We start from the raw sequence: 26,234 nt of genomic DNA, 5'->3' as shown, positions 1-26,234 counted from the left end.
TTTTAACTTTTTGGGCACTCTTGGTGGGAACGTAAATGGTACTACTGCTGTGGAAAACAGTACGGAAGGTCCTTAAAAACTGAAAAATAGAGTTATCCTATGATCCAGTGATTTCACCTCCAGGTATGTATGTAAAGGAAGTGGAAGTGAAGACTCAAGAGATATTAGCACACCCACGTTCATAGCAGCACCATTCACAATAGCTAAGAATTGGAAGCAACCCAAGTGTCCATCAATAGATGACTGGATAAACAAGAGGTGGGATGTACACACAGTAGAATGTGATTCAGCCCTTAAAGGAAGGAAATTCTGCCATGTGCTTCAATGTGGACGACCCTTGAGGACATTTTGCTGAGTGCAATAAGCCAGTTCCAAAAGGGCACATACTGACTGCTTAATTACTCCATTACATGAGGAGCATAGAGCTGCCCAGTTCACAGAAACAGAAAGTAGAATGGTGGTTGGCAGGGGCTTAGGTTGGGGTTGGGGGTATTGAGGAGTTTGTTTAATGGGTACAGAGTTTTAGTTTTGGGAAGAAGAAGACGTTCTGAAGGTGGATGGTGACCATGGTTGTACGACAGTGTGAATGTACTTAGTGCCACTGAACTGTACACTTAAAAATGGTCAAATGGTGAACTTTATGTTAGCGCATTTTACTGCAATCAAAAGATAACGAATTTCAAAATGATTTAAAATAACTTTTTTAGAAGTATGAAAATAGAATATTAAGTGCATAGCAGTTTAAGTATAATTAAATAGATGTCTGCACACACACCTATACACATACGGGCATACACATGCATTTTACAAATTGTATCACATTGCATATCCAGGTTTTGCATCTTGCATTTCTCTAACATATAAAATCACAATCTTTAACTTCCCCATTTCCAGGTTTGCAATGGTCTGGAGCAGCCAAGGAAGCAGCAGCGCTCTGATCTCAATGGACCTGTTGACAATAACAACATTCCAGAGGTAATTTTTTTCAAGGATGAGAGTTCTGGGCCAGAACACTCATCTAATGATGGAGTGGCCCACTGAGTTGTGGTCTGCTCACTTTGTCCATGATGTTCTCGTCCCACCCAGTGCCTGGGGGAGAGGGAGTCCAGGTCAGGCCAAGTTGGTGTCACCATATGGTGAGGAGATGAGGGCACGCTGGCCTGGGAGGAGGGAGGAGAGGGCCTCCGTGATGTTAGGACCATGCCATGCAGTGCTCATGTGTTGCAGATGGTGTATGTGTGGGGGTGGGGCACCATTGGTACTTCTTAATTTTATAAAAAGCCATTCTATTCATTGTCTGATAACCATGTTCTAAACTAGGGTTTCTCAACAATGACACCATTGACATTGAGGCCTAGGTAATTCTTTGTTTTGGGGACTGTCCTGTGTATTGTAGGAGTTGAGCAGCATCTGTGGCCTCAACCCACGAGATCCTTGTACCTACCCCATCCCCACCCCTGATTTGTGGTAACCAAAAACGTCTCCAGACATTGCCTAATGATGTCCCTTTGGGAACAAAAATCATCCCAGTTGAGAACCACTGTTCTAAATCAACAACAGGTTTTAACAAACAATTTCCTATAAACTAACAGTGCTATGATGGAAGTTATTTCCCCTTTCTGGTAACATAGTTTAGATGAGATTGTTTAACTTTGATGAAATAACGATGGCCACCAATGGAGTGGTATCCAGTATCCTTTATCTTGCTTTTAAAGATGTGCCTGGATGGCTCTCATGCCCCCCGGTTGGAGCGCCATTGTGTTGGATGGTCTCTAGCCTCCCTTCTAGTCAAGATATGCTAGTCTGAGGGTTCCTAAGTTTTAGATGATGGGCTTTTGGGCCACTCCCCAACATCATGTTGCGTGCAGCAGACTGGTTTCCTGTATGGAGCTGACATCTTCGGAACACCGTCACTCATGAGGGGTTTGTTTTTCTCATTACGGTTCATATCACAGCCCTGCTTAGCCTTCACCTTGTGGGCTACCTACTTACAATTGATATGTGTTTTATTTTTCCATATTTCCTAACAGACAAAGAAGGTGGCATCATTTCCAAGTTTTGTGGCCGGTAAGTGACTTTGAATTTTATCTCTCAAGGGGCAGTTGCATTTTACGTCAAAATAAATGGTGCTTTTAGTTTGGGCATTCACCTGCAAAGCTTGTTTACAAAGCGTGCCTACCTACCAGCAAGGTGCTTGGCCATTGTCTGTTTGAACACTGTGTAGCCCCACTTAGTGGGGAGGGGAGGTTCAGCTGATCTGCCCGTTTTGATGCAAGGAACAGTAGAACATCTCCTTTAATTATACCCTCGCTAATTACATCACAGACAACACTGATGACTGAATAGATTGAGATATGTCTTTATAAGCAGCTGGTTATAGCTAACACTTCTCATCAGGGTGGATATAATGCATTCAAATTCACGCTTTTTTTTTTTTTGGATCCTTTGTTTTTCTTTACCGTTCCACCATTTTTGAGGAAGTTAATAGGGCATTTCAACATTCAATAAAGAATGAAACTGGTCGATATGTTCTTTGTCACTCTTGGGGGTGGGGAGCACACCTGCCTGGCTTTGACAGAGCTGAGCATCTGGAGACCTTGCAGGGCCGCTGTAGGAGATCCACTGGGTTTGCTTCTAGTGCTCCAACCTCAGAGTAAAGAGCTTCTTCGGCAGGATTTCTCTCTTTGCCAGGAGGATGTTTCCTGCCCCTGCTAAAGTGTTATAATAAACAATGTGAATTTCATTAATTCTTTCAATAAGCTGGTAATTAATTCTTATAAATATTTATGGGAGCAAGGTAAATTAGTCTTCAGAAATAAATGACTTTCAGCCCTTCCCATGCTGCTTTTCTTTTTTTAGCAAACGACTAAAGCCTGGGGAACTGAAGCCCCCAAATTCGCCTTTAGAGGACTAGTTTGAACCAGGCTAACCAGTTCCAATTGGTTGAAACTGGATTAACTGGTTCAAATCAATTTTGACCGTTATAACTGGCTTAATGCTGCTCAGATTGGGTGAAAATCTGTTTTAAACCATCAGAATTAATATCATGCAATTGAGATAGACTTGGTTCCATTTTGACCAATTCAAATAGGCTAAAATGGGTTTTGCCCAGCAGTTTATATGTGGTTTTAGGTACATTTTATCTGGTTCAAAGTGGTTTTCTTCAGGCCACAGCAGGTTATGATGATTCCTGGAAGAGACCACACTCCCCACATTCCCACTTGTAGGGTGTGATTGGGTTCCTGGTTTATAGGAGCTGGCACCTCGTGAGCAGGGCGAATGCCGTACGTCACTGTGTCATTTTCCTTGGCAGGCAGAAGCCAGGGTGGGGTTGCCAGTCACACTGCTCCAGTGAGGCAGGGTCTCATGGATCCAAGAAGCTCACTTTTCAGTGTATCATGGTGTCATCTGGACAGAACTCTCACACTAGGAGGTGATTTAGACATTAAATTCCCCGGCCCTTGAGCCAATCTCATATCTGCAGAGAGTGGGATCGTGAGGGATCAGGAAGCAGTGTCAGTGCCTGGGGTACCTCTGACCCTAGCTCCTGGCATCCCAGAAGACTCGGTTCCCTGCACCACTCAGACTGTTCCAAAGCAAATCCAAACAAGGCTGGATGCCTTAAACCAATTCAGACGGGCTAAAACTGCTGTGACCAACTGGAACCAATGTGGAAAACCTGAATTTATAGTTTCTTCTGTAGGAGAGAAGCCCTTTGATTGTTACGAAAACATAGAAAACTGAAGCAAAACAACATCCTTTACTATTACAGCATTTATATGCAGCAAGGCCTTCATGGACCAAAATCTCACTCAGCAACAGGAAGAGATCATCTTAATGGTGATGCCAAACCCTAGAATATAATGGATTTGGGAAAAGCTTCTCCAAATTAAACACCGTTATCAGTTTGAATGCATTTGGGTACAAGTATCAAAATCCCCACCTAACATTACACAAATAGGAGGTGTGTGTCTTACATAAAGAAGTCCAGGGCTGGACGTGGTGGCTCACGCCTGTAATCCCAGCACTTTGGGAGGCCGAGGTGGGTGGATCATGAGGTCAGGAGATCAAGACCATCCTGGCCAACATGGTGAAACTCCGTCTGTACTAAAATACAAAAAATTAGCCAGGCGTGATGCTGAGCGCCTATAGTCATGCTATTTGGGAGGCTGAGGCAGGGGAATCGCTTGAACCCAGGAGGCGAAGATTGCAGTGAGCCAAGATCACACCAGTATACTCCAGCCTGGTGACAGAGCGAAACTCTGTATCAAAAAAAAAAAAAAAGTCCAGAGGCAAGAGGCCGCCGGTTCAGTGGCTCTGTGATGTCAGGATCGGCACTGCTGTGTCTCTTGGCCTCCTCTTCAGGCTTGTCACCTCATCGTCACACAGTGTGTGGGCAGCCCCAGCCATTGCTTCTTGTTCTAGGCAGGAAGAAAAAAAGGAGAAGGGCTGAAGTCCACACCAGCTGGACGTCCTCCCCTTGACATGAGGAAAGCAAAGGTTTTCTGTGGATTAAGAGATGATGACTTCTCTGCATGAGAATCGGACCTTCTGTTACCTTTCATAGTGTGCTCCCTGGGTAACCTGAAAGGCAGCCTGTCAGCTGTGTCTCCAGGCAACATTGCTTATGGTGAGATGCTCTTTTTGATAAACTGTATCTAGATGGAAAAATTCTAATGCTTGCGGGACAGGGCATCCAGGGCTTTGAGCTTCTCACAGTGGTGACTTTCGTGACTGGCATGTCTCTTGAAGGTGACCCTGGAAGCTATGCCCCACCCATGGGGTGATTGTGAGAGATACTGGCTGCTGGGAGCATGAGGCTCTTAGACCAGATGGGTTCCACGTGCCCCTCTTGGTGGGAGTTTTGTACCCTTGCAGCTGACCTACCCGGGGAGTTTTGGACCCTTGCAGCTGACCCATCCAGGGGCCCATGAGACTAGCTGTGTGGGTGCAGTGCAGACTCCCACCAGAGAGTCCAGGAGGCAAACTGGTGTCTGCCTTGTTCCCTTGGAGTAGACGGCCCCATGTGTAGCTGAGCCTTAGGACACTGCATGCCTCTGAATATCTAGTTGAACCTTACTTAAAAGACCCAGAAGCCTCTTTAACACACTGCTTATTTCTTTGTGGCCAGAGCTATGTCACATGACCAGCCTCTCAGATGTTAGTGTTGGCCAGACAATCAAACCCTGGGCTTTTCATGAAGGCAGGGCAGGTCTGGAATCAGCCCTGGGTGCCTGCCACCACTTCCCATCCCACTGTGGGCCCTTCCAGCCTCCTGGTGTGTCCAGTGCTGAGGCTGAGTATGTGAGTTCCTGGGAAGCCCCTGTGTAAGGGAGGAGCAGCTCCTCCACCCCATTTGTGTCTGAGAAGTTGCCCTGGAGGGAAATATTCCTGGAGTATTCATGAGTATTTGGTCTCAGCTTATGCCTTATTTCATATCAGATAATTGTTGATAATAAGGAAAAATAAAATAATAGTAACAATGCAAATGATACCGTCTGAACCGTCGTTGGGGCTTGGTGTCCCACTCCCTGTGCTGTGCAGCATCTCTCTATTTCGTGTCGCCTGGTCAACCACTACATGAGGAGTGAGTACTTTCCCCCATCTGATAGGTTAGAAAGCTGATGCACAGTGAGGCTAAAGTTACTTGCGTGCAGTCCCATGGCCGTGTGGGGGACAGAGCCTGGACTTGGACCCATGTCTTGGTGCTTGACACATAAACTCTTAGCCAAGGTAATTCCTCCCTACCCACCATGCCTTCATATACCAGGAATGGGTAAGACCTGTCAGGTGCTTTCTTTGAGCCAGGCTCAGATCTAAGTGTTTAAGTATATCAACTTAACAATCAGTGTATCCACAGCTCAGGGAGAGTGAATCCTGAGCCGAAGGTCACCAGGTAGCAAGTGGCAGAGCCAGGATTCGAACCGGTCTGGAATCTGAGCTCATCACCTTCACACTGCACTGCCTGGCGACCCTCACGCAGTGGGTGAGGAAGAGCCTTCACTTAGAGAAGACCTACCATGCAGGTGCCAGAGAGTTCAGTGGAGGGGAGCGTTCCAGATGCCAGAGCTCCTGGTTTCGTCAGGCTCAGGATCACAGCTTTCTCTCAGCAGAGGCATCATGAGGAAGGGCCTGCCACGATCACTGTCTGTGGAAAACTCTCGGGGTCTAGCGACCCTCTCAGACTGGGAAGGTTAACACTGCAGAGAAAACCTCCTTGTGAAAGTGCGGATTACACAGAGGATGCACTGCCTCTCCTGCGGGAAGGAATCTGAAAGCAGCCACCCTCAAGATGTCCCCTCCTACAGGATGTGGTGACTGGCAGCAGCTTGAGCCCAAGCTGCTTAGAGGGTTACTGCCTCTGGATGAGTATATGTGAATGACCAGCTTTTCTATAAAGGTAAACACGTGCTCATTAAAACCAAAAGGCTGATGCTAGTCCCAAGCAATGGGGCCTAACAGTGGCAGCTTCAGTACAGAATAACAAAGACTGGTAAATCTTACTCTGCTTTTTGTACTTTGTTCTCCTAATCTAACAACCAAAGCTCATACAGGATGTTTTGAAACCCACCACCCCACCAGAAGCTTGAGGCTTATGCCAAAATGCTGCCAAGCCTTAGGGTCCTGGGGTCCTTTACAGCCTGTCTATGGCTCATCAACTTGCCCAGCTCCATGTGGATCATGGGGAAGGCATGGAGATTACATTCCCCAGACCTGGACCTGAGCTCACCTATCACCCCTTCCTTCTCTCTGGGGTCCTCACAGTGGTAAAGCTGCTTTGTTGGTTTCATACAGTGGGCACATGGGATCTGAGACTTAGTTTGCTCTTAAAATAGGCAGTTGGGGTGAACCTGTTCAGATAAGACTCTTAAAGTGAAGACATCTCCCACCTCCTCCTCTTTGGTGTATTTGGGTGGGGGATGGATGGGAGGAAGTTCACCCTGTGGGACTAGAGGGGATGTGGCGCATTCCAAAGAGGGGTTATGAAAACCCAGATGACTTTCCTTTTTTTTACAAACAAGGTCATGTTTCTCCTGTACTACATACAGTCAGCAGGAATAGGGATTAGTCGTTTTAAAATATGAACTTCTATTCACTAAGTAGAAGTTGCTAAAGATTTCTCAGAATAGTGCTTGTATCAGACCAAGAGCTGCAAGAGTTAAAAATGAGAAATCCCCACAGTACCTCTTGTTCTGCCTGTGCATCCCAGATCCCTAGTCCCTCTGTATAGTGGAAGCCACTTACATTTCTTGTAAATTTCTCCAGGAATTTCTTAGACCTATATCAGCTCATCCATAGGCCCTTTTCCTTAAATAGACATTGCACTGGCCACATGGATCTGTACTTAGCTTTTTCCTTTCTTGCTAGATCTTGGAAACAGCAATAGGTCCACCTGATTATTTAAGCGGCAGCACAGGATCGGTTTAGTGGATGTGGGATGGGGTATTAACCAGCCCCCTTGGACTGATTGTTAGGAGATTTCCAGTCAGTGCAGCAGTGAACAGCCTTGTGGCTATGCCTTTGTGTTTGGGTGTGGGTTCTTTTATAGAGGTGGTTCCTGGCTATGGCAGGGGTACAGGCCAGGAGCACACCGACTGATAGACACAGGCAGAATGCCTTCCCAAGGGGGGACAGCGTATGCTGCTGTTGGTCATGTATGAGAGTTGGTTACGTATGAGGTTCCCACGCTGTCGCCAACGCTGCATGACCAGCTGTTTGATATAAGCTCCAGGCCGATGGGTGCAAAGAGGTGTCTTGTTGATTTCACGTGTCTTTCATAATAAGTGAAGCCAAACACTATTTCATATGTTCATAAGTGGTTTTTCTTTTCAGTGCACTACCAGTTTGTTTCTGTGCTCATTCCTCTGTTAGATTTTCACCCCCAGCTTTACTGGCGTATAATTGACAAATAAAAGTTTTGTATATTTAAGTCATACAATGTAATGTATTGATATAAGTTTACATGGTGAAATGACTACCACAGCCAAGCGCATTAACATAGCCATCACTTCACATAGCTACCTTTTTTTGTGTGTGGTGAGAACACTTCAGATCCATTGTCTTAGCAGATTACTAGTATACAATACAGGATTATTAACTACAGACATGGTGCTACACACTGGATCCCCAGAACTTACTCATCTCATAATTAAAGGTTTGTACCATTTGACCAATATCTCCCCATTTCCCCCACCCCTCAGCCCCTGGCAATTGGGAATTTGGGTGTTTCTTATTGATTTGTATTATTCTTTACATATAAAGGAAATGAGCCCTTTGGTTTGTACTGTAAAAGTTTACCCCAGCTTCCCATTCTTTTCTTCTTCTTCTTTTTTTGGTACGCTTTTTACTTTGCTAAACATGTCATTTAGTCAGATATATCAGTCTTCTTCCTTTGAGCTTACTGAGTTTTTGAGGTTAGTATGACCATCACACTCCTAAGATCATTTTTAAAAATAAAGTGTTGGCTGGGCGCAGTGGCTCATGCCTGTAATCCCAGCACTTTGGGAGGCCAAAGTGGGCAGGTCACCTGAGGTCAGGAGTTCAAGACCAGGTTGGTCAACGTGGCGAAACTCCGTCTCTACTAACAGTACAAAAAATAAACTGAGCGCAGCAGCACGTGCCTATAATCCCAGCTACTAGGGAGGCTGGGGCAGGAGAATTGCTTGAATCTGGGAGTTAGAGGTTGCAGTGAGCCGAGATCGTGTCACTGTGCTCCAGCTTGGGCAACAGAGTGAGACACCATCTCAAAAAAAAAAATAAAATAAATAAATAAATTAATTAATTAATTAAATAAATAAAAAGCTGTCTTCCAGGACTTTGGTATTATTTTAAATTATTTAAATAATTGATTTATCTGGAATTTATCTTGGTGTATGGATACAGGAAAAGTTACATTTTAGGCATTTTGTCCCAATAGCTAGCCAGTTATGCCAGAGCTATCCAAGGAATCTTTCCCTTGCAGGTTTGAAATGCTGACTTTACCATGCCCAAGTCGTCATGTGGGTCTCAGTCTGTTTCTGGATCTGTTACAGGGATGGTCCATTCAGGTTCCAGATCCAGGCTGCTTTATTTACTGGGGATTTATGGTGCATTTTATTACCTGGTAGGGCTACTTTCAGACCTTGCTACCATCATTCATTTTAGATTTTTTTCCTGGATATTTTTGCACTTTTATTTTTCCATAGGAACTTTAAAACCAGTTTGTCTGGTTATTCACTACAAACTCTTTCGTTTGTTTTGTTTTGTTTTGAGACAGAGTCTCACTCTGTCGCCTAGGCTGGAGTGCAATGGCGCAATCTTGGCTCACTGCAACCTTCGCCTTCTGGGTTCAAGCGATTCTCCTGTCTCACCCTCCCGAGTAGCTGGGATTACAGGGGTGTGCCACCATGGCCGGCTAATTTTTGTATTTTTAGTAGAGATGGGGTTTTGCCATGTTGGTCAGGCTGGTCTTGAACTCCTGACCTCAGGTGATCCGCCCACCTCAGCCTCCCAAAGTGCTGGGATTACAGGCATGAGCCACCGCGCCCGGCCCACTACAAACTCTTACTGGTATTTTTATTAGGCATGCTTAAAGTCTGTCCATTTAGGGGAAAAAATGTCAGCTTTACAACATAGTGTTTCTAGCCAACAAAGGATTTATCTTTCTATTTATTCAAGCTCACTTATCTTCATCAATAAAGTTTTTTCATAAAAATTCAACACATATCTTGTTTGTCTGTTTCTTGTTGTTTTATTCCCTTTTATTGTTTTTGTAAATGCTGATTTTCATTTCATTATTTTTCAACATGTTGCCGTTTGTAGGTACAAAGAAAGCTATCGATTTTTATATATTAAATTTGAAACCATTGCCTTAGTGAATTCTCTTATTTTTTAAAAATAGATTTTTAGTTGTTTTCTTGAGTTTTTCCTGGCATGCAATCATACCATCTGCAAACAAGGGTGATTTTTGCTGCTTCCTTTCTTGTTTTCTATCACTTCTTCTTGCTTAATCAGATTGGGTAGAACAGAAGGAACAATTTTACATAATAGTAGAATATGGCTTCCTAAAAATAACACCCTTTTGAAAGATCTATACTTTTAATTTTATCATAAAAACTTCAAGCATATGAAAAAATAGCTTTAGTATTTACCCATTCATGGCTAGTGGTATTTAATCTACACCCTGACCCTTTCCCAGATTATTCTAAAGCAAATCTCAGATCTTACATCATAGCCTCTTTAAATATTTCATATTGTATCTCTAAAATATAGGAATTGTTTTTAAAGATAATTTCAATGCTGTTATCACAACTAAAGTTAATATTTGTTTATGCCATTAAATATTTGTTTGTGTTTGCATTTTTCCCAGTTTACAGGGTGCTGTTTGAATGGGGATCCAAACAAAACCCATCCATTGAGATTGGTCAATGCATTTCATAATTCTCTTATGTCTCTTTTAGATTGTCCATCCATCTCTTTTTTCTGTGTTACAAATTTTTGTTGGTGTTATTGTTGAAGAATCTGTCATTTATCCCGTAGATTTTCCTGCAGTGTGGATTTTGCTGATTCCATCTTCACGGTGTTGTTTAATGTATTCCTCTATTCTCTGTGTCCTGTAAAATAGTGGTTGTTTTTAGACATAGAAGCTTGATCAGATTTAGTTTGATTGGGCAAAAACTTTCATACATATTATTGTGTTGTTCTATTGAGGCACATGATATCTGGTCTTCTCTTTTTTGGTGATATTAGCAACCATTAATGATCATTATCTAGATCTAGTAATTGATTAGAAGTTGCCAAATGGTGGTATTCTAATTTCAACATTTCCTCTTCATTAGTTAGCTGGAATTCTATGTAGAGAAACTTTCCCTCAAGTATTTGGTATCCTGAATATGGTTCATATAAGAAAAGTAGATTAAATGCTTGATTTCTTCTCTTTATTGAAAAATTTAAAAATTAATGAGTTGTGCGCAGTGGCTCACGCCTGTAATCCCAGCACTTTGGGAGGCCAAGATGGGCGGATCACAAGGTCAGGAGATCGAGACCATCCTAGCTAACACGGTGAAACCCCGTCTCTACTAAAAATACAAAAAATTAGCCGGGCGTGGTGGCAGGCGCCTGTAGTCCCGGCTGCTCAGGAGGCTGAGGCGGGAGAATGGCGTGAAACCGAGGCGGAGCTTGTAGTGAGCCAAGATCGTGCCACTGCACTCCAGCCTGGGTGACAGAGTAAGACTCCATCTCAAAAAAAAAAAAAAAAAATTAATGAGTTTCCCTGACAGCCTTTAAAAGATAACCAGTGAGGCTGTGTATGTTGTTGTTAGCACAGTTGGTGTGTTTTGTGTGTGTTACCATGATTATTGGTGCTCAAGTTTTCTATGGCCAATAGGAGCTTCTGTAGGTTGTTTTCCGGGTCCTGTCAATGTGAACCCAGTAGTCTTTGATTGTTTCCTTCCTCTCTGGTATATTCCAGGATCATCTTAAATATTTCTTGCCCCAGGTCTGGAACCAGTTGGTTCTTTCTCCAAGGAGCCCTGTGAAATAACATTTAGAGACTGTAATCTGGGTAGTGCGGTTGCTCATTGCTGTAGATTTGGTGAGAGTGTATATGTCTATGTGGAAGGCAGCCTCCTAAATGGCCCCCAAGGACCCCCGTCTCTTTATATTCATGGCCGTGAGTCCTCCCCTCCCCTTGTGTGGGAGATGGACTTATTGACCCACTCCTATTGAATAGAATATGGCAGAAGTGATGGGATATGGCTTCCAAGATCAGGATACAAAGAGATGTGGCTTCTGTCTCAGCTTGCCCTTTCTTCTTCTCTCTTACTTGTTCCCTCTAAAGGAACTAAGCTAGCCTGGTGTGGTTGGCAGTTGCCCCATCCAGAGGCCCATGTGGCACAGGACTGATGTCTCTGGCCAGCGGCCTCGTAAGAGAACTTGGAAGTGGATGCCCCCTCTTCAGGCATTCAGATGGCTGCAGCATCACTCAGTACCTCACTGCCTGTAACAGATGAGAGGTCCTGAGCCAAAGTCACCCAACTAAGCCACACCCAGATTCCTGATCCACAGAAACTCTCAGATAATCCATGGTTGTTGTTTTGAGCCACTAAATTCCTGAATAATTTGTTATGCAGCCAACAATAACTAATACACAACATATTTTTTAAGATGAAATAACATCATGATTCCTAATGATACTTTGTCAGGTTTATAGGTTCTAACATTTGTAGTTTCTTTTTCCTGTGCCCCAAATTCCTGTTCTCAAGGACACCGGCATAATTTTGCATTGGTTTTATTCCATTAACCTTACAACAGTCTCAGAATAACAATACCAAACACTGCCAAGGACACATGATTGTGGATACAGATTATGATTTATTTGCATTTACTTTTGTCTTTAGAATACATCCCACAAGGGATGTACAGTCAGACGACTGTGTTTTAAAATATTTTGGAATAGATCACAACTGGATACACTTTTAGATTCATTTGTTTCATTTTTCTCTTAGTTATTTGGAATTTGCTTTTTCCGTTTAATTTTGTTTTATAATTATATAAAATACTTACATGGTATGAAATTCAAATAAACAACACAGGATATATGCAAAGAGGTCAGTTTCTTCCCCTATTTATCCCCCCACCTCCCAATTTCTTCCCTTCCCCTATAGGTAACCATTTTGAGCATTTTACGTATTTTTATTGTAAGCATATCTTCCCCTTTCTTAGGTAAATGGTAGTGGATTAGACCCCCGTATCTCCATCTTGCTTTCTTCACTTCACACTAAACCCTGGCGGTGATGCCGCAGCTCTGTGCTGTTCACAGGAGCATGGAGAGAATGTTCTGTAGAACTCCACTGTGCAGATAGATGTCTCCTATTCAGGAGCGTTTGGGTGGTTTCCAGGTTTTTGCTATTACAAATAGTGGTGCTGCAGTGAACTGCCTATGCATATGCTTTTTCCTGTTTTTGCCATTTAAAAAAAAATTTATTATGCTTTTTCTGGGAAGTCATTCTCCCCGTTGCAAGGGTTAGGATCTGTCTTGGACAATTCTGTGTGTTTTCTTGAGCTTGGCTTTGACCTTCCTTCCCTGACTCTCTGTTGTGTCTTCTCTTCCTCATCCAGTGACTTAATCTTGCTCATTGGGTGTCTAAAGTTCAACACCGTGGAACCCCCAAATCCCTTTTATCAGTGACAAAGCCTGTGCTGCAGGCCCAGGTGTGGCCACTCCCTGGTGAATGTCCCATAGGTGTGGTTTTCAGATGGCGTCTTCTCTTTCGTATCAGCCTTATAGGGTCTCCTTCAGTGGGAGCTTCTTGAGGCACAGGCCCTGGCAGTGATGGAGAGTCGGGCCTGGAGGCCACGCCTTAGCTCTGCAGCAGAAGGTCTCACTTGAGACACCAGTTACACGACTCTGATACTCACCCGCTCCTGCCTCCTCTCCTCGCTCCAGACCCAGGGGGCACTCCAGGGGGCAGGCTCTCCTGCTGATCTGGTGGCTCACCTCCCCCCAGTCCTGTCCTGCCCCATTAGAGCTGCAGCCCCTCCTCCCAGTTGAGGCCAGGTCCCGCCTGCGCTTTGGAACCTCACACAATCTGATGTCGTTTGTCTCCTGTCCCTTTCACTCACCCCTTCACTGGCTTCTGACCACGTCTGCCCCACCCTGCATCTATCCACACCCCTGGCTCTACCTGCCCCTTTTCTTTCACAGCTGGAATCTGGGAGTGGCTGCCTCATTGTCTGCACCTGCCCTGCACCTCTCAGCCCCCTCTCTGGCTCCTATCCCCAGTTCCTCTGAAACAGCTCTTTCAAGTCATTACTGACTTCCTTGACACTGTGCCCAATACATGAAGTCTCCTTGTAGTTGGCCTCCTGCTAGCATGGGCGCAGATGGGCAGGCCTCCCTTTCTAAGCCCCTTCTTTTCCTGGTACTTAGCAGAGCAGAGTCCTGGGGCTTCATCCTGCCCTCTTGCCCATGACCTTCCCTTGCAGACTCATCCGTGCCTGCAGCTTCATTTGGCACCTGCAGATGGTTCATTCCCAAAGCTGTTTTTCTAAACCAGGACTCCCGAGTCCAGCCGCCTACTGAGCATCCAGGCTCCTGCCACTAAACTTGCCTGGAATCCCCAACCCAAGCTCAGTCCTCTTCCAAGCACACCTTCTCAGTGAGGGCAGGTCTGTCCGTCGAGCTCTGCAACCATTGTCTAGGGTCCTCATCCTCTCTCAGACTCCAGTCCAACTTCCTGTCCTGTTGACGGACCCCTAAATCCCCATCTGTTGCTGTCTCTCCATTTCCATTGTCACCCTGTCCACACCATCATCGCCACTCGTGCTGGGATGGCTACAGTAGCCTCTCAGCTGCTCTCCCTTCTTCCTCTCTGCTGCCTGCCCCTCTGCCAGAGTTCATTTCTAAAGAAGGAGTGGTTGGGCCACTTCCCTGATGGATACCCTTAAGTGACAGTCCTTATGACCTGTCACCCGTGGCCCAGGGGTCCTCACATCTGCCCAGCACTTCCTCCCCACCCTCGACTTATCTCAGCTGCTGGCCCATGTCCTGGGCCTTGGCAGTCCAGACATCCTATAACTCTTCTAAGGTGTCATTGTCTCTGCACCCTAGGGCCTTTGCACCTGCTCCCCACCTCAGCCTGGAAAGCTTTCTCCCCCTTTTGCCTTATGGCGTGTTGATTCCTTCTCCTCCAGTCCTCAGCTTAAACAGCAGCCACCCCCAAATTCCTCACCAGAGCAGCCTCCCTGTCCCTTCCTTCCCAGGGCCATAGCCTCCCTTCTGAGCATTCACCACGGCCCATCCTGATGCATTTGTTCTGTGGCTGTGGGACTGATGTCAGCCTCACTGTGTAGCCTGTGAGCTCCATGTGTCTGTCTTAACACCGGTCTTTATACAGTGGGTTCAGAAATGCTGAGCACCTGAACTCATGACAGTGAACTTGGGCAAAGCCACGTGACCCACTTAGATGGTCCTTATTTGTAAAATTGGGACCCTGAGATTGCTTCATGGCACGGTTGAGGACTGGGTGGAACTGTACCATTGTTGCACAGAGGTCTGGTGTGTTGGGCATGAGGGCTGCACTCCAAGACTCCCTGCCTTTGCGGAGAGCAGCGGGCCTTGTGGATGCACCTCCACACTCCCACGTACACCTGTGCTCCAGCTCCACCCAGCCACCTCCTCCCAGACCCCCAGGAGATACAGGGACAGATCTTGGAGCTAATGAGACCCCCTGGGGCCACACTGGCACCTTAGAAGCCTCTGTCCACCACCCATGTTCAGGATAATTTTCTCCAAAGGTGGCAGGAGTGGAGACCCTCAGGCTTAAAGCTGTGGGACTCCCCTCCTTCCCTGTCCAGAGGGCCTAGGGTTTTCCTAAGCAGTGTTTCAAACAGAGGCTTCTTCTGGCAGGGGAGAACCTGGAGCACCTTATTCTTCTCCAGACTGTGCAGATACACTGTGCATATGCCTATGTGAGTAAGATATACGGTGTGAAGAGGATAAATCACTCTCTGGGGAGACAAGATCTTTAAACCTGTGTCTTGATTCTCTTGTCATTTTGTCTCCCTCTGGTGGTCTCAGCTTAGGGTCAGTGCAAGACTTGAGCAAAATAACAGCAATTTCTATCCAAACATGTAGGGCTAGCTGCTTTCATTTTCTAACGAAGCTGTTGGATTTGGGTTCTGCGTTTCCTGCGGAAGCTGAGAGCTGTGCCCATGAATCTGATATACTCCCCGCACCATGCCGCCCCCACTGGACTCTTCTCTGGGTCTGGGTTCTCCTCCCGTGGTGCGTGTGAGCGGGAGACAGGATGCTGGGGCCACCGTGGACTCGATTGTTTCCCGCTGAACAAAACAGCGAGGCAGGCATGGAAGGCCCCCAGGCAGAGGTGTGTGGTGGCTGGAGTTGCAGCAAGGCTCTTGAGTGCTTCACTGGCCTCATCCTGGAAGCAGGCATCCGTGAGTGCCAGCGGTGACCCCCTGCCTGGGATGGGCCACCCTTCACATGCAGCAGTCTGTGCCCAGATGGGCCCCTGAGCTGGTGACGCTCACTTCAGGGGGAGACGAGGCCAGTCTTTCCTAAATCTACTCAAGGGCATGGGTCGAGACGGAAATGTGAACCTCAGAAGGGTCTGGTGCGCTGACCAGGGCCACCCTGGGGGCTGGCGAGGGAGCAGCCAGGGGGCAGCGCCTGGGAAGGCAGGAGTCAGATTCCAAAGGGAAGGCTGGTCTCCCAGCAACCCCCCCCCCCCAGGTCCTGGGGCCGACAGGGTGCCAGGCAGCCCCCGCCACAGAGGGTACATAAGGACACTCACCCAAGGCTCTGGTCACCTGCTGGGGCTGTGAGGCTGGGGTACCTGGGGCGCCTGGAAGAACCAGAGCTTTCCTGCAGAACAAAGTGATGCCATCTAGTGGTCAGTGAGAGCCACTGCATTGGGCCCCACTGGGTGACTGGGGCTTCACTGGGGGGTGCCTGTTGAGCCATGCTCACTGGGGACGGCAAGGTGGTGTGAGGTAGTAGAAACAGGCCTACCTCAGGCACTGGGAGCCTTCCCAGCCCCGCAGCTAGATGCCATAAAAGGCAGCACAGGGCGTGTCTGGTGATCCTGTGGCAGCCAGGGCTGTCATACACGCTGTCCAAGCCCCCCAGCTAGGCAGATGTGCACACTTCACTCTGAAGAGGCGCCAGGTTATGGTGGGGGTGCTGCATTGGGATAGATGGGTCCTGTTCCCTCCATGGGGCTGCCTCTGATTCCCCTGGTGACAGGCCCCGGTGTACCCTCCGAGGGACAGGTGGGCAGGGGTTCCTCCCCTGGTGCCACCCCTGAATCCTGCAGTCCCCTACATTGGCGCCTGCAGCCCTGCCCAGCTGGGAGAAGGTTTATCGGCTCCAGAGCAAGGGGTGACGAGGATATTTAAAAGCCGTGGGAGGACCCCATTGATAGGACTCAGTTAGGTGCACAGGGAGGGATGGGGGGCTCTGTGGGGAGAGACGGCTGGGAGCACAGGTGATCCTCTGACCCCAGGGGCACGCAGACCCACTACTGCCCAGGAAAGCAGGAAGGAGGGCCAGGTGGGCTGGGCACTGAGGCGAAGCTCCCCACCTGGTCTGTTGAGCAGGTGAGGGAGGGGCAGCCAGGAGTTTGAGGCAGTGGAGGGGTCTGGAATAACTTGCATGGAAGAAGAGGCTGAGCTTCCCAGAGAGATAAGAGTTGTGAGGTTGTTTGGGGGGCATTTGGGGTCAGGAATTTATAATACATTTATCATGGCACTCATTTGCCCTCTTGGGCAGCTTTTTCCAGCCTCAGGTCCAGAGAAAACAGGTTGGAGATTTGCTGAACTCCTGTGGGCAGATATACAGGACTGGGGTCAGGGAGCTGAGGATACTGGGCAGATGTTACTGAAGTGGTGGATGGCGGCGCCCTAGCTGGGCCAGTTGACGATTTTAGCAACAGAATGGGTTAGAGGTGAGACCAGGGATCAGCTGGCTGAGGGAGGGAAGAGGTCAGGAGGTTGCTGGCTCAAGGGCTGGGGATGCAGGATGGCTGGGCCCGTGACCATGACGCTGGAGGGGCTCGGGGAGGGGCCAGCTGGAGCACGAGGGGAGCCAGGAAGCCAGGGCCAAAATCCCCGAAGAAAAGGGCTCTGGCCAGGAGGTGGGCAGTCGGGAGGGGTAAGGCAGGTGACATGGCCAGCATGGGTCTGAGAGGACAGCCGAGCCACGGTCTAGAACAGCTCAGAAGTCGGCTGACTGCAGCCCCAATGGCAAATCCTCCTGGCCCCCTGATTTTGCATATAAAGTTTCCTTGGCACACAGCCGCACCTCCTCTTTTACATATTGTCTACGGCTGCCTTTACGCCTCAGGTACAACAGTGAGTAGTTGCAACAGAGACCACAAAGCCTAAAACACCTACCATCTCCCCCTTTACAGGAAAGGTTTGCCCACCCCTAGCTGGAGCCTTATTGTCTGGCATAGGAGCCACTCAAGATTGGTTTGTGGGCAACATGGACAGGACTTGGGGGTTGGTTGGATATGACTCTAACATGTGGCTCTTTAGATTTCAATTAATTAAAATTACATACAAGAAAAGGGTCCAGTCCCTCAGCAGCAGGATCCACAGTGCCAGTGCTCAAAGCCACATGTGGGTAGCGGATCCTGTATTGGACACTGCAGAGATAGAACCTTCCGTTGTGGCTGGCAGGAAGTTCGTTGGGCCACGATGGTCTAGGGGCAGCAGATGGAACAAGCATGATGTTGCCAAGCCTGGGCCTGCGGTGTGATGGGTGTTAGGAGCTACACGGGTGTCCTGAGAGGCTACAGACAGGCAGGAGCCCCTCAGGACAGATGCACAAGGACAGGCCAAGGAGAAGCCCAGGGCACAGTTTCAGGTCACCAGCATGAGTTCCAGGGCTGTGGGGAAGGCATGGAAAGTGCTGTCCTGTTTGGGATGTGACGCCTTCTGGATTTGCAGCCTGTGATTGTCATCTTGAGTGACAGTCAGCTGGAATACTGGCATTGTCTTCCTGACACCGTTTGTGCAGAGTTTTCTGGCCCGTGTTGATTTTGTGCAGTTGCTTGCAGCATAGGGTAGTGAGGGAAGTAGACCGGCCGCCCGTGGCTGGCTGCAGATCGCGATGGTTGGGCCCTTCTAGTTTGCCCAGCATCCTGGCTGCCATGTTCCTTGTGCTATGGCCAGGCATGCAAGTCCTTTGTTCAGGGGACTTCTCCTCTAGGAAGACTCTGACTCTGTGCTCTCCTTCAGTTCCAGGGCCCTGCGAACCAGAAGACCTCATCGATGGGATCATCTTTGCTGCCAATTACCTGGGGTCCACCCAGCTGCTATCAGAACGGAACCCTTCCAAAAACATCAGAATGATGCAAGCGCAGGAGGCCGTCAGCCGGGTCAAGGTAGAGGTGCTTCGAGGGCCCCTCGGGGATGCCCACACACTTTGGGGGGCACTAGCAGGAGGGAATGTGGCAGGGTGTAGGCCCTCTTCCAGCTCTGACTGCACAGCCCTCGGCACAGGGAGCAGGATCGGCCCAGGTGCTGACGAGGCTGAGGGAGGCTTGTGCCTTGGCTGGGAGAAAGCTGGCTGGGTAGAGGCAACTAGCTCCTTAACGAGAGGTGCACGGAATCCCAGAAATATGACCTTTAAAGATCATCGTTCCAAAGCATTCTAGTCATAAAACAATCCCAAATCCCAGTTCAACAGTATGTGTATTTTTAGTGCCATTCAGAGTGCTTCCAGAAAGGGGGAAAAATAAATCACTTTTTATTTAAATTCAGGACCTCAAGAAAAACTTTGACCTGCTTGTAGCTCTAAGTGCTCGTTGGATTGTCTGGTTTTGAACATTGGGTGAGGCCGGGCAAGGGGAAGATGAGGCCACATCAGCAAAACTAAATGGGGTCGGGGGGGAGGGGGCGTAGCCATCTGAGGTCTCAGCTCTCTGAGCAAGACAGGATCTGCAGAGGCCCGCCAGCCCAGGGGTGAGAAATGGTGGCAACCTCCTCCCCAGCCCTCACCATACACAAACTCCTCTAACAGAAGGAGAGGAGCACCATGAGGCCATCTGGGGTGGGCAGGAGAAAGCCAGGTAACCCAGGGCAGTGCTGAGCCCTGCCAGTCAGTGCCTCTCAGGAGAGGCCCAGTCCTCCCACCCCAGACCCTTGCCTTGCTCCGCTGTCTGGAGCTCAGCTCGCCTTCCTGCCTGCTGATGGCACCTTTCCCATCCTCTGTAGATGGGGTGGTTGGCAGTCATTTCTAGTGCTCCAGGGACACCTGTGTGGGCTTCTCTTGGTCACTGTATGTGCTTGAAGTGGGCAGTGGCTGTCCACCCATCCCTGCTGGGCTTTGCTAGGCACCAGGCCTGAGTGTGGGGGAGTCAACCACCAGAGTGACATAACCTCACATACCTTCCTTCTCTCCATGCCAACTTGTTTTTCTTTTCTCTTCCATGCTCTCAGAGGATGCAAAAGGCTGCTAAGATCAAGAAAAAAGCGGTGTGTAGGGCCTTGAGGCCCTGGGACAGTGCTGTTTGCATGTGTTTCTGTGGCTTGTCCTGGGCGGTGGGGGCCGGGGGGGTTCCCTGGGGATCCAAATAATGTTGCAAAGCAGCTTTTCCTCTTCCCTTGGTAGGTGAATCTTAGATGTTTGTAAATGAAACTACAGACACTTCATTTTTTTAACCACCCATTTATGGAAGGATTTATTAGTTCCTCTTTCTTAGCATCTCCTATGTACCATATGGATAACGCTGTGATGTTCCTGTTTTACGTGGACATTTTAAATTGATATGACATTTAGTTGATATGACAACGTGGTGGGTGTAGGGCCTGGGCCTCCTGTGCAGTACTACTGAATTGTTCTGATAGTTAAAGATTCCTTAAGCTTAATTTACTAAGTCAGGAGGGTGAGTAGCTCAGTTTGCCCGTGTGGTGCTTTCTTTATTGGAAATGAGTTTTTGGGCTGGGTGCTATGGCTCACACATGTAATCCCAGCACTTTGGGAGACAGAGGCAGGAGGATCATTTGAGTCTAGGAGTTTGAGACTGGCCTGGGCAACACAGTGAGACCTCTGTTTCCACAATTTTTTTTTTTTTTTATTTAGCTGGGCATGGTGGCACATGCCTGAAGTCCCAGCTGCCTGGGAGGCGGAAGTGGGAGGATCACTTGAGCCTGGGAGTTCAAGGCTGCAGTGATCCGTGTTTGCACCACTGCACTCCAGCCTGGGCGACAGAGTGAGACCCTATCTCTTAAACAAACAAAAAAAAAAGACACAAAAAAGAAAATAAGTGTTGAAACCCTGGCAGACTTTTTAAAATGGGTTGACACTGAGGCCGGGTGCGGTGGCTCACACCTGTAATCCCAGCACTTTGGGAGGCCGAGGTGGGCGGATCACCTGAGGTCGGGAGTTCGAGATCAGCCTGACCAACATGGAGAAACCCCGTCTCTACTAAAAATACAAAAAATTAGCCGGGCATGGTGGTGCATGCCTGTAATTCCAGCTACTCAGGAGGCTGAGGTGGGAGAATCACTTGAACTCGGGAGGCAAGAGGTTGCGGTGAGCCGAGATCATGCCATTGCACTCCAGCCTGGGCAACAACAGCGAAACTCCATCTCAAAAGAAAAAAAAAAAAAAAAAAAGGATTGACATTGAGTCATTTGTTTGTCACCTGCTCATTTAGTAAATGCTAGAGCTTTTCCAATCCTCCTCATACAGAAAATATCAAAATAGTTGGTGTCACAAGGCCTGGGGCAGACGCCGGGGGCCTTGGCACTGGCTTGTTGCCACTGTTTTCTTCTGTTTAAACAGCAGGAGATTTAGATCCCCCTCCCTGCTCTGAAGTAATGTCATTTTCTGGCGCTTTGGCCAGAAGACCCCATGTGGGGACTCCCTCTTCTGGAGTGAGACTTTGGTCCACCTAGGACGTCTACTTTTTGCCCAGCAGCGTCTCCTTTGATTCTGCTCAGGAGCAGGAGAGGAAGGATCGTGCTCATGCTCCTCTTCCCGGGCTGATTTCCTCCAGGCAAGGCAGAATGTGCCACACATTGCAGACTTGCAGTTGGGGTGTGCTTTTCTCAAAAGAGAGGGGCCCTCGCTTGCAGCCTCCTAGTCCAGCTGGAGCAGGAAGTCCCTACGGACTGCAGCTGGCTTCTGGGACCTGCAGGTCCAGCAGTCCTACAGAGTCACTGCCACCTCTAGAGGGGTTGGTACAGGCAGACCCAGCTCAAAAAGGCCTCTGCGGCTGGTCAGGTAGCCGCCCGATTACATTTAATTACGGTTTTTTCTTCCTTTTTGGAAAGTGGGGTGCTCAGTGTCATTGCTGAAGGTCCCTTTCCCGGCCCAGCCACAGCCATGGGGATGACTGCAGGTCATGCCCCCTATCCACAGACGTGCTGAGGCCCACCCTGTGGCCTGTTCGCTGGTGTCTGTAGGATCCGTACTGTTGACACCCTGCCTTCTTCTGCCAAGAAGGATGATGGGTGCCCTCTCCCTGCCCTGTTACTGATGGGTTTTCTGCTGGAGGCTGGGTGGCTTCAGGCTGCCCCTCTTCTCCCATCCAGGGATCCCAGCCTCAGGTTTCCTCCACAATTGTCACTAATGCCAAGGTCCACCTGCAACTTTTCTCACTTCTGGCTTGACCTACTTTTTAGCAAGATTTTGAGCCACAATCCATGAATATAACCTTTAAATGCATGCTGATGCTGAATATAACGCAATTTTAAAAAACAGAGGAAAATTTCCTCCGTGGCTACAGATTGTCAGCTGCACTGCTTTCAACTCCTTTCTCTTTCTAATGAGTTAAAAGCAAAGAAAGCTCAAAAGACCCTTTCCCTTGAAAATTGAGCTAAAATACACATTTATTATTACAATACCGGGCCTCTCTACAACTCAGAATTCTTGAGGAATTGTCAGCAGGGAGATTTCTTATTTCAGATTTTCTAGTGAATAATTAAATCATAGTTTTTGCTGTTTCAAAATGGAAGATAGACCACCCTGGGCTCCCCAGTGACATGGAGAATTATTCACTTCGGTGGGCAAACCAATAGAACTTGAAATTCATGGCCACTGTGCAGTGGTAATTAGGATTCTTACAAATGTAAAAACCAATTAAAGGCTATCCTAGTTTGGGGCAAACCCTGAAGAGTTCACTCAGCTCAGAAGAGCCCATGAAGCCCGTCTCACAGCCATATGCCAGGCATACTACAGTGGCTACAGGTGACGAATTAGGCCATTTGTGTGGCACCTCTCTTGGCTTCTCTCTGTCGCTGTGAGGACAGCACTCAGGCCAGCCCCAGGGCTTAGTCCCCCAAGGCCGCTGTGGGGTGGACATGGTGGTGACTGTTTAAATCAGAAGGAAAGGCTGACATATTTTCATTCAGCTTCTCTGACAATGTCTTCCCCATTTCTTAAGGATACTTAGAATCACAAATCCAGGAAATGTAACCTGAGCCTATAAATTCCACAGGGGTCAGCAGAGGGCCTTGCTTGCCACTGACAGGAGGGGCCGTGGCGACAGACCCAGGTGTCCCGCTCCATCTCGGTCAAGCTCCCGGGGGCCGGCCCTCCTCCCTCCCGGGTTCCTCTTACAGACTGCCTCCAGAACTCACACTTAGCTAGATGATGCGGCCAGTGTCGTGCAGGTAGATTTCTGATGGCCAGTAGCATTTCCTTCTACGTGGACTCTGGGTAATTGTTAAAATTGCCGAGCCTTCCTTCGAGTTATTACTTTTTACATTGACAGATAAAATTGTATGTATTTACTATGTACACATAATACACACATTGTGAAATGACTATAGCTAATTAACATGTGCATTACATCACATAGTTATAATTTTTGTAAAGAGAACACTACATTCACTATCTTAGCAATTTTTAAGAATATGAAATATTATTAACAGTAGTCACCACGATGCACAATAGATCTCTTGAACTCATTTCTCCTGTCTAGAAGGAGCTTTGTGTCCGTGGACCAATACTTCCCCCTTCACTCCTTTGCCCCAGCCCCTGGTAACCACCATTCAGCTCTCTACTTCTGTGAGATCAACATTTGTAGCTTCCACCTGAGTGAGATGGTGCAGTATTTATCTCTCTGTGCCTGGCTGATTTCACTTCACAAGCATGTCCTCTAGGGTCATCCATGTGTTGGAAATGACATGGCTTTTTCTTTGTGAAGGTTGGGTAGGCCTCCAGCGTGTCTGCGCGCCACATTTCTTTATCCATTCATCGTGAATGGACTTTGGGTTGATCCCATGTCTTGGCTGTTGCGGATAGTGCTGCCGTGAGCATGGGAGTGCAGGTGTCTCCTAGACACGCTGATTTCACTTCCTTTGGAAATATGCCCAGCAGTGGGATTGCTGGATCACATGGTGGTTGTAGTTTGAATTTTTGGAGGAACCGCCATTCTATTCTCCACAGTGGCTGCACTGAGTCACACCCTCCCACAGTGTACCAGGGTTCCCTTTTCTCCACCCCACGCCAATGCTTCTTATCTTTTATCTTTTTGATAAGAGCCATTCTGACAGATATGAAATGATATATTGTTGTGGTTTTAATTTGGATTTATCTGGTGATTAGGGATGTTGAGCATTTTGTCATAATGCTATTTGCATGTCCTCTATTCTGAGTTGGTTTTTGAACTTTAACAATATCCACTGTCCTTAGAATTCTGAGGGGGACGCCCAGACGCTGACGGAAGTGGACCTCTTCATTTCCACCCAGAGGATCAAGGTTTTAAATGCAGACACGCAGGTAAGCGTTTAAGACAGTTGTTCAAAATCAGGTAAACTCCTAAGTTCGACTCCTTCTTGTCCCACGGTATAGGCCCTGGTTCTCAGCAGCTTCTCTCCTGTGCCCTCTGCTCCCCTCAACCCAAGGCCCATAGCCCGGGCTGCGGGAGGAGCAAGGAGCGCACAGCAGGTGGCAGTCGTGCTGGCGTCACCCCAGGGCTCTGCGGGTGGGAGGTGGGTGGGAAGACCTGCTGGGCTACCTGGGCCCTCCCCTGCTCCCCACTCCCGGGGAGCCTGACCTCTGGGGACAGAGGAGGCAGCAGCCCCCACTACGTGGCTCACACTGCAGCCCACCACTCCCAACCCAGTGCCATGCCCTGACCACGCTCCAGGCCCTCACATACCCTGATGCGGGCACAGTGGCACCCTTCCTCGTCACATGTCTGTCCTGTGTCCAGGTTGCGCCTTGTCCCACTGATCTTTGTGTCCTGCACCCCCCTACCCTGGAACCAGCCCCCTCCTGGAGCCTGGCACTTGGTGAAAACTCAGGGAGACAGGTGCCAGGGCTCAGGCACTGGGCTTGCGACACTTCACAGACTTGGACTTCATTTTCTGATCTTTTGTGGGCAAACCATCTGGACTAGATCCCCCCCCCCCCACCCTCTGAGCCCCGTGCCTCATCACCCACCTGTGCTGGGGGTCCCCAAGACCACCACAGGCTGGGTGGTTTCGGAGGACTGACAGGACTCAGTGCACTCACAGCTGAGATTTATTTCAGCAGATGGCTCCAAAGCAGAATCAGCAAAGCGGGTGCAGGCTTCCAGAGCCCTCCTCACAGTCACACAGGACACACTGAACCCCCTGGCAAGGGGCTGTGACAACAGAATGAAGTTGTGTCTACCAGGGAAGCTCATAGACACTCAGCCCAAGGTGTTTACTGGGAGCTGGTCACATAGGCACCCTCTGCCTGGCAGCTACCAAAATTCCAGACTCCCAGAGGGAAAAGAGGTGTCCAGCCTAGACCACGTTGTTTGCACAAACAGTTTAGGCAAAAGGAACCATGTTTGTCAGTTCGGGCGCTGGGAACCCTCCTGAGATCCACATTCCCAGATGCCAGAGAGGGCCAGCCTTGCGGGCGGGCCTTTCTGGGGACAGCTGCTAGGCCTGCCCCAGTGACTCTTCTTGCCAGTGTACATGGAGGGTGCCACACCCGGGGTGGGAGGAGGGGCCTGGGGATTGAAGCTGAGCTCCATCCTCATGAGCTGTATAGCCTTAAACAAGTTCCTGAACATCTCTGAACCTCGTAATACCCACAGCCCCAGCTGAAAGAGTAACTCTTCCGCTGGATCCTGTGAAGGAGAGATGAGAAATCTCCTAGGCTGACCCAGTTCAGGGTTCACTCCTCTGGCCCCTTCTCCCTTCCTTTCCTTTCCCTTCTGGATCTTTGGATTCTGAACAGGGCATGCAAATTAAAGCTGTTGGGGCAGAGGAGCTGGAGAGGAGGGAACAGGTGAGAGAGACTGGGAAGGCCAAAGTAGCCAGTCAGGGCAGGAGAGCAGATGCGGCCATGTTGGTAGGCAGCCTCTGTCTGTGAGGAGGGGGAGGGATCTGCCATTGATAGAAGCTGGGGAAGAAACATGTTTCTGACACCTGGGGATTGATTCAGGCATTTATGACAGTGACAGAAATCAGGAGATGCTGAAGAGCCACTCCAGCTGTTTCCTTTCAGTGTCCCTCCCTGGAAGGTGACTCTTGTGGTTATGAAACAGCCTCATGGCTTTGGCCAGAAAAAAATCAGCAGCTGAGACAAAGGTGAAGCAGCATCTACTGCAAAGTGGATTCTGTGAGGAAGAAATGAGGTCCAGAGGTTGCAGAAACACTCGAGTTTCTTTTGTGAACAGAGGACAAAAGCATAAAAGACCAGTGGATTAGTTTTTTTGAGCTTTGTGTGCATTTAGTTTGTTAGGTGGGAGTTGTGGGCAAGATGCTGGCTGGAGATTCCTGTCCAAGGACAAAAAACC

The 26,234-nt window shown here is 48.3% G+C and overlaps 1 protein-coding gene across 6 annotated transcripts in view; it reads left to right on the top strand.

Annotated features, from left to right (window-relative positions):
- Positions 1-26,234, top strand: part of APBA2 (amyloid beta precursor protein binding family A member 2) — a 229,038-nt gene that overhangs the window by 185,225 nt on the left and 17,579 nt on the right. For 3 of the 6 annotated variants that reach the window (XM_054531068.2, XM_054531071.2, NM_001131678.1), the window contains 5 exon segments: positions 895-975; positions 2,031-2,067; positions 18,742-18,887; positions 19,945-19,980; positions 24,149-24,235. In XM_054531068.2, the coding sequence (XP_054387043.1) occupies positions 895-975; positions 2,031-2,067; positions 18,742-18,887; positions 19,945-19,980; positions 24,149-24,235 (387 nt within the window). 6 annotated transcript variants of the gene reach the window in all.

This window comes from Pongo abelii, chromosome 16 (genome assembly GCF_028885655.2).
Source record: "Pongo abelii isolate AG06213 chromosome 16, NHGRI_mPonAbe1-v2.0_pri, whole genome shotgun sequence".
Classification (NCBI taxonomy): domain Eukaryota; kingdom Metazoa; phylum Chordata; class Mammalia; order Primates; family Hominidae; genus Pongo; species Pongo abelii.
This window is presented reverse-complemented; position numbering and strand designations above follow the sequence as displayed.